Source organism: Panthera onca, chromosome A2 (assembly GCF_046562875.1).
Source record: "Panthera onca isolate mPanOnc1 chromosome A2, mPanOnc1 haplotype 2, whole genome shotgun sequence".
Classification (NCBI taxonomy): domain Eukaryota; kingdom Metazoa; phylum Chordata; class Mammalia; order Carnivora; family Felidae; genus Panthera; species Panthera onca.
The window spans coordinates 12,953,213-12,960,186 of record NC_138340.1 but is presented as its reverse complement, the minus strand read 5'-3'; the positions used below and the strand labels follow the sequence as shown (position 1 = coordinate 12,960,186).

The 6,974-nt window shown below is 60.9% G+C and overlaps 2 protein-coding genes across 7 annotated transcripts in view; both read right to left on the bottom strand.

The window, feature by feature from the left end:
* Positions 1–2,922, bottom strand: USE1 (unconventional SNARE in the ER 1). Its single transcript, XM_078443225.2, has 8 exons — positions 2,755–2,922; positions 2,374–2,423; positions 2,136–2,214; positions 1,893–2,045; positions 1,368–1,380; positions 901–928; positions 445–619; positions 1–203 (listed from the first exon to the last, which is right to left on the bottom strand). Exons 1-8 carry the CDS (start codon positions 2,893–2,895, stop codon positions 21–23), a joined length of 822 nt encoding a protein of 273 aa, XP_078299351.1. The 5' UTR covers positions 2,896–2,922; the 3' UTR covers positions 1–20.
* A 1,456-nt stretch (positions 2,923–4,378) lies between these two features.
* MYO9B (myosin IXB) overlaps positions 4,379–6,974 on the bottom strand; it is a 90,625-nt gene continuing 88,029 nt past the window's right edge. For all 6 annotated transcript variants that reach the window (XM_081792007.1, XM_078443215.2, XM_081792008.1 and 3 more), the window contains 3 exons: positions 6,741–6,887; positions 5,950–6,073; positions 4,379–5,829 (listed from right to left, as the gene is read on the bottom strand). In XM_081792007.1, coding sequence (XP_081648133.1) covers positions 5,414–5,829; positions 5,950–6,073; positions 6,741–6,887 — 687 coding nt within the window. In that variant the 3' untranslated portion in view covers positions 4,379–5,413. The remainder of the gene's footprint in view (positions 5,830–5,949; positions 6,074–6,740; positions 6,888–6,974) is intronic.

The window sequence follows — 6,974 nt, the reverse complement described above, 5'->3', positions numbered from 1 at the left end:
CGGGGGGCCAGCACAGCTCTTTATTTGAGTTTGGGCATGATGCGGATGAAGAGCACCATGCTGACGAAGATGAAGCAGACGATAACAAGCATGGCCCAGAGCAGCCAGTTGACCGACTTCTGCGTGTGTTGCTCCAGCCGCTCCGACTCCGTCTTCAGCTTCTCTAGGTTCCGGTCAGCCATCTTGAGTGAGTGCGACAGGGTCTGGGGGGGCGGGCGGGGAGAGGGTCAGCGGGACTGCGGCCAAGCGTGGCCTCTCCCACCACCCTGCGGCAAGTCCCCGCCTCTCGGCCCTGGCTGGTACTGCGCCCTCTGCTGGGAAGTCCACTTTTGCCTTCCGTCAGACTCCTTGATCCAGCAAAGCCCTGGCCCCCACGCCCCTCTGCTGGGAAGCCTTGTCTGGCGTCCCAGGGCAGAGGCTGGAAAGGCCCCACAGTCCTCACACCTGGTTGTCCTTCTTAATGACGCTCTGCGCGGCCAGTGTGTTGGTCTTGAGGCTCCGGGCCAGGCCTAGCATCTCTTCTGCCAGCTTCTCCTGGAGGTTCTGATGTCGCTGCAGGACGAGGTCTAGTTCGGCAGCCGACTGTTTCTCATCCCCTGGCCTGGGCCCTGCCACCCCACTGCCCTCACACGTGGGCGGACAGGCGGGCGTGGGATAGGAAGAGACCAACATGTTCCCAAGGAACCCAGAGGTTATGGCTCGGGCCATGGCCCTCCTTGGGCCTCAGTTTTCCCCTTCTTTACTTTGGCTTTTAGGAAGAACATCCCCACAAGTGGCTTCTGATCGATGGTTTAGATGCTTGTGGTGGCCCTCATGGTTTGGTGCCTCAGTGGCCCAAGGTTCATCCAGCCCCCCATACCCCCCCCCCCCCAGTGCTCCCCAAGGGCTGAAGACACTCACGTTCTCTTCCTCACATCCAGCTCGGGCTCTGTAAGTGAAAAAGGCCAAGCAGGAAGAAGGAGAGGATTGGTTTCCCATTTTCCAACTTCCTGATCATCGCCTGTGCTGTGTCTGCTACTCATAATGTTGTTTCCTGTCTTCTCTGCTGCCCAGTGAGCTCCTGATCATGCTTCAAAGCTCTAGGTCAAATGCCCTCTCTTTTAAGAAGTTTTCCTCATCCTTATCTGGGCTCCCCCAGGCCCCAGGTCCCTCTGCTAGCCTAACCTGTGGGGTGGGTGTATCCGGCTTTATTTCCTCTGGGGCCCATCTCCTCTGTCCTGGCACCCCCATCAGGCTTAACTAGGTGATGCCCCTGGGGATGTGCTCCCTGGGCTGTGAAGACCGTGGAGGAGGCAGGTGAAAGAGGCAGCACATGTCTTGTCCCAGACAGTTAAGCCTCAAGTCCTGTTTTATTCAGGTTGACTCACCTCCAGCAGAGTCCTATGGGAAAGAGAGAGAGGTATGAAGTCACCTACCTGGTAATGCCCCCAAACTGTCCTTTCTGCTTTCGGAAACTCCCCACTCTTAGTCAGGGCCCTGGGCAAGTCCCATGACCTCTGTGCCTCAGTTTCTTCATATTGAAGGGTTTACCTGACCCACGTAAAGTGTTCAAAAGGACACCTGTCATCCTATTTTACAGGTGAAAAAACTCGTCCACTTGTGGCAAGATGAGATAAACTCAGTCTGTCTGTGGCAAACTTGTCTGTTGCTCTGGGCCAACTCTGGGGCTTAACGAGATAGGTGCCATTTTCGCCTTGTACCAAACTCCTAGATATCTAGCAAAGTCCTGTCTAGGCCCTTCTGTTGGGAAGCCTACTGTGGGCCCAGGGTGCAGGTTGTTGGGCCCCTTAGGGTCCCTGCACCTGCCAGGGTGGGGTTGTTCTGGCTACACACAGGCACTAATCTCCTGTCCCTGACCAAAGGGTTCCCAGGGATCAGGGAGAAAGCCCTACCGTGCCTAGCAGCTCACTCCGCATTTCGCTGGTGTACCGTGCCCGGGACTGCAGATGCACTGTCTTCGTGGCGGGTACCCGCTCCCTGGCTGTGGTTGGTACACGGCCAGGGGCCAGGAACTGGTTGGCTAGTGCTTTCTCTGAGGAGGAGGTCTGCAGAAGAGGGAAAAGGGGTCACCGGACGGGCAGGTCCTGGGCAGGTGAGCATGATGAGGGCCGAGGAAGTAGAGTACCCCTGCTCACCAGCTTCTCCGCCTGCAGCATCCCCTTCAGGAAATCGACCTTGCGGGAATATTCATTGATCACCTCGGAGGCCGGTTTGCTGGAAGGTGAGAAGAGGAAAAAGAAAACCTGCCCAGTGCCTCCAGTTCTGGGAAGGGCGTCAGCAGGGGCTGGAGCCCAGGGATTCCCCAGCAGGGGCTGGCCTTCAGGCCTCGACTCCCATCCCTGATTTGAAGCCCCTGTAGCCGCCGGCACTCACCTTGCCTGGGTTTTCAGGGCCTGCAGCATGTCCTCGAGAGCTCCCACGTACTGGGGAGGGAAAGTGGGGTGTAAGCCTGGTTCCCCCCCCCCCCCCCACATCCTCTCACTAATAACGCTCAAAGGTGGGGTGGTCAGAGCCATCAAGGGGCGGGACCAGGACGGGGGCAGGACTGAAAAGGGAGGAGCCACGTCCCAGGGGGGCGGGGCCAGCTGAGCTTCAGGGAAGGGGGCGGGAGCTGCAGGTGGACGTGGCGGAGCCGACCGGAAGGGGCGTGGCCAGAGCGGCTGTTGGGACTGGGGAGTCGGGCCCGGTGGCCGTCAGCCCCGTAGGCCGCCTTCTGGAAGTCGAGTTGTACTCGGAAGTACAGGTTTCCCTCACCTTTTCCAGACGCCACTCGTCCGGGTCCCGCTTCTCCGCTGCCATCGTTTCGCAGCGGCAGAGCAGCCGCACCAGGTTCAGCTCCAGCCTCGACGCTGCCATCCCCTCTCGGCGGTACCCGGTCCCTTCCGCCGGCGCCATCTTGGAAAAGGTCGGAAGCGCCCTCGTTTTGACCTCTTCCGGTCGCGTCCGCCGCTCGCTCGCTCGCTGTTCCATCTTTGTTTGGGGCGGAAGTAACGTCTTACTTCAAGAAGGGGCGCTGTGCTGTCCATGTTTATTCAGGACTGAATCGCTTTCCCCCCCCCCCCCCCCTCGCAGGCGTCTTAGCTCTTCCGGAAGGGTTGAAAGGACCGGATCCTTCGAGGTCAGGTTCATGTGCAATACGTCCTCTGCTTATTCTTTTCTTTCTGATCGGAATTCCTTCCCCCACACCCACTCCTGTTTGGGTTCTTCTCATACTGAGCTCTTCCGTATCCAGGCAGCCTTCCCGGTTCTTCCTGGGGTACGGCCCTGGGACTAAGGAATCCAAGGCTTAGGGGCCCATCCAGTTTGTGATTATGTTCTTCCGGGTCTGACGCTGACTCCACCCCCTACTCTCCCCCCCCCCCCCGCCGTGGCCTTGAGCGAGGTTTCTTAATTTTTCTGGGCTCGGTTCCTCCTTTGGGTGGAACTTTGGGTGGTGTGACAAAGCCTGCCTCCAGGGGAACATTAGCTAGCCCTGGGGTGAGAGGTGGGGCGGGGTCGCCCCTAACCCACCAGGCTTCATGGAGAGAACCCCACCTGGGTCCCCAGCCCTCCAGCTGAGGCCCGTTCTGTGAGCTCCTCCCACCCCAGGCTTGCAGACCGGGTGAGGAGGGGGGACTTTAGAGGGACTAGAGCCTGGCATGCAGCCCTCATCCATCTTCCCACTCCTCACGTCACTTGTGTCCTGGTCACATCTGTGGGCCTGGTGTTCTCGAGAAATACTATGAAGGAGAGGAAACCCAGGGTAGATGAAGGAATCCAGGGGGCAGATGAGGCAGGTTCTGAATCCCAGCCCTGTCCCATCCCAAATACGTGGCCTTGGACAAGCCTCTCAACTCTCCGTCATGTGCAGTCTGGACTAGGGCTCTTCACTGTCCCCCACCCCACCCCCACGGGCCCCACCTGCCAGCAGGTTCCCACAACTGCCCATCTGATTTGCAGCCTGGGAGCTGGTCTGAGAGGGGATGGTGGGGGTGTGTGGTTTCTAGCTCTGTTGGGCTCACCAGGAACCGATCCCTTCATAGGGCAGATGGCCCCTACAGCTGACATTTAAGCCCTACCTGGGGAGAGGCTGGGTGCTGAAACAGGGCACCAGGAGGCAGCTCCCAGGACAACAGGCTCTGCCAGCCCCTCACCCCCATTTCCAGATCAATTAACAAGCCCTTCCAGCAAGCCCACCACTCTAGCGCCCGGAGTGCGTGTGAAATTCCAGCAGCAGCATTTGCGGGACAATCGAGGCAGGTCCTTCCAGACCGGGGGGCACATCCCCCTGCCCTGCACCCCTATTGGCTGAGGTCACAGGGGGGACCCCTCCCCCGCCCCACCTGTCAACCCCTGCTCCTCCGACTCTGAACCAGTCCGAGCAGGAATTGCACGCAAACACTTTTCAGGCACTTTTTATTTCACACGGCTCGTGGGGCACCTGGGGCACCTCTCGTACCAGACCTGTGGCCGTGTGTCTGGGGAGCGACCCAGGCCTGAGAGAGAGAGGAAGCCCCACTCCGGAGATTCCCCAGACTGTCACTGTTGACCAGTAGGAATGTACAACCCCAGGCCTTGCCCTCCCTGCCGGTGAGTGGTCCTGAGTCGCGGCTCCTGTTCGCCACACGGAACGGGCGGCGTGCCAAGGATGGCCTCCTCCAGCCTCCTGAGTCCAGGGCGTGGTGGACAGAAGAGTGACGGCCACATTCAAGTCTCCCTGGGATGTGAGGTCTGTGGTGCTGCGGGCGGAGGCTGCCTACCACCCTGTGTCCTGACTCCAACCACCAGCCTTGATCCCCAGAGAGGCTCCAACGCTCCCTCAAGTGCATGCCGGCCAGGTGGCCGGTTGCCAGCTGGGCCAGAGGAGGAGTCTGAGACGGACTTGGGGCAGTCAGGTGCCCCAAGGGTCCAAAGCCCCTGCGCACGGTCCTGGCCCTCAGACCACGGGCCCCGAGCCGTCCTCAGTGCGAGTCTGGGCCTCCTCCGTGTGGCGGCTGTTGTGGGCTTTGCTCCAAAGACTCATGTCCAGGTTACAAGGGTGATGCAGGGCGTTAATATAAAAGTTTGTACATACACGTATAAAAAACAATTTGGTCTCTTGTTAAGGCTGTTACAGTTTGAAGTTATGTAAACCACGCACGAAGAAACAGTTACCATAAAAACAAAAAGGGAGGTGGGAGATGCCAGGCTGCCCACCGTGATTTGGTGCTCTGGGTGGGCGTGTCTGTGTGACGTGGGGGCCCAGCAAGGGCGACCGGGCCTCGGCTGGCCTCTCCCCGCCTGGACTCCGCACTCGGAGCTGACGCCCACCTCATACTGCCTTCGGAGCTTTTCATTCGGAATCCTTCTCGGCCAAATGCTGGCTCTGCAGCTCCCGCCCAGCTCCGGCATTGGGTCGTCCTCAGACACGCGGCCTCTGGCACTGTGTGGGCCCTCAGCCGTTGGCCTGGCCCGGGGTGGGGGGCAGGCAGTAGGTCGGGGGGTCCGAGTACCTCCGCTTGGCCCCGGGAGGCTGGGCGTCCTCGTCCGGGGGCTCCCGAGTGCCCCGCGCGGGCAGGTGCGTGCCGGGTGTGATATACACAGAGTGCACCTGGTCCGGGCGGCGGGCGGGCGGCTCTCGGCGCCTCACTAGGGCAGCACCCTCCTGGGCACCCGGTGCCCGGCCAGGGAGGTGGGAGGGTAGGCCGGGTGGGAGCTTGATGTTGGCTGTGGGCATGATGGGGGTCCGCCGGGGGGTCTTCACTCTGACCGTCACGAAGGACGACGGCCTTCGTCGTGGAGGGGCGGCTGCCACGGGGAGGGGGCTCAGGGCGGGCGCGCCGGGGCTGGGGAGAGCAGGCGCGGGGGGCCCTTTTGAGAGACAGACGGCAGGGTTACTGCAGCTTCAGGGCCAGTAGATGGACCCTTGCCCCAGGGCCTGCCGGTGGTGGACACGGGAAGGAGAAAAGCAGACGCCGCCTTAATACTGACCTTCTGAGGCCCCCCGCCCGGCCCGCTCTTCCAACAGGCTCTCGGTGCTGGCCGACGTTTCCGAGTCCAGGTTTTCCTCGTCGGAGCCCCGAGGGTCCAGCTCCGGCAGCCGGTAGGTGATGTCCTCCCTGGGGATGAGGGGGTCACGGTGTCTAAGGCTGTTCCCAAGGTGAAAGACCACCCCTCCAGAGTGCCAGCCGCCGGGTAGGGGGCAGAACAGGCCTTCCTGGTCCTGGATGGGAGTCCCTGCTCCCAGCACCCCCAACACCCGTCCCCAGATCACACCTGGCCCGGAGAAACTCATGGGAGGGATGTGTCAGGCTGCTGAGGGAAGGCCCTGTACTGAGCTAGTGACCTGCTTCTGCCTCAGGGCCTTTGCAAGTGTTGTTCCCTCTGCCTGGAGTGCCCTACCTTGTTCCTAAGACTAGGGTGGCCAGGTGGCCCGGGTCACACCTGTTCTCCTGGCATGTTAATGGTGCCCTATTCACACGTCTTGGCGGGACGACAGATTGGTCACTCCAGTTAAGACCAACTTCCAGGCAAAGTTTGGGCATTACCCCTCTGCTGCCCCTTCTTTCTTCGTGGGCCACCACGGTTCCCGGTGGCCAAGTGTGGGGTTTAAACAGAGCCCTAGGCTGCGTGTTAGGACAGCAGCACCCCACAAGGTGGGTACTGGATGGCGGGAATGAGCCTAGCCCGTCAGCCTCCTAACTGCCAGGTCCGCTATGGCAGAGGGGCCTGGGGGTGGGGGCCGGACGGCAGAGCCGAGGGCAGGAAGGGGGCAGAGACACTTGCTTCTCCTCCTTGATGGACTGGATTCGCTCAATGAGGATCTCCTTCTCGCGGTCCTCGTCACCGCTGGGCACTTCCTCTTCTGGCAGCACCCCGAGATCCTCCAGGCCGCCCGCACTGCTTCCCCGGGTCTTGGGGCTCTTGTTCTGCAACAGACAAACGGCAGGTCTGGCTGGCCCCTCTGGACGGTGGGCTCAGTGCTCACGGGAGGGAGAGGGTGGTGTGAACGGCTC

What these genes read in the sequence shown, in the direction of transcription:
- USE1 (XM_078443225.2), bottom strand. Translation starts at nt 2,895, where the DNA reads ATGGCGCCGGCGGAAGGGACCGGGTACCGCCGAGAGGGGATGGCAGCG. An exon ending in GCCCTGAAAACCCAGGCAAG is followed by an intron (nt 2,215 to 2,373) that starts GTGAGTGCCGGC and finishes CTCACCTTCCAG; the next exon opens with CAAACCGGCCTCCGAGGTGA. An exon ending in TGCTGCAGGCGGAGAAGCTG is followed by an intron (nt 2,046 to 2,135) that starts GTGAGCAGGGGT and finishes CCTCTTCTGCAG; the next exon opens with ACCTCCTCCTCAGAGAAAGC.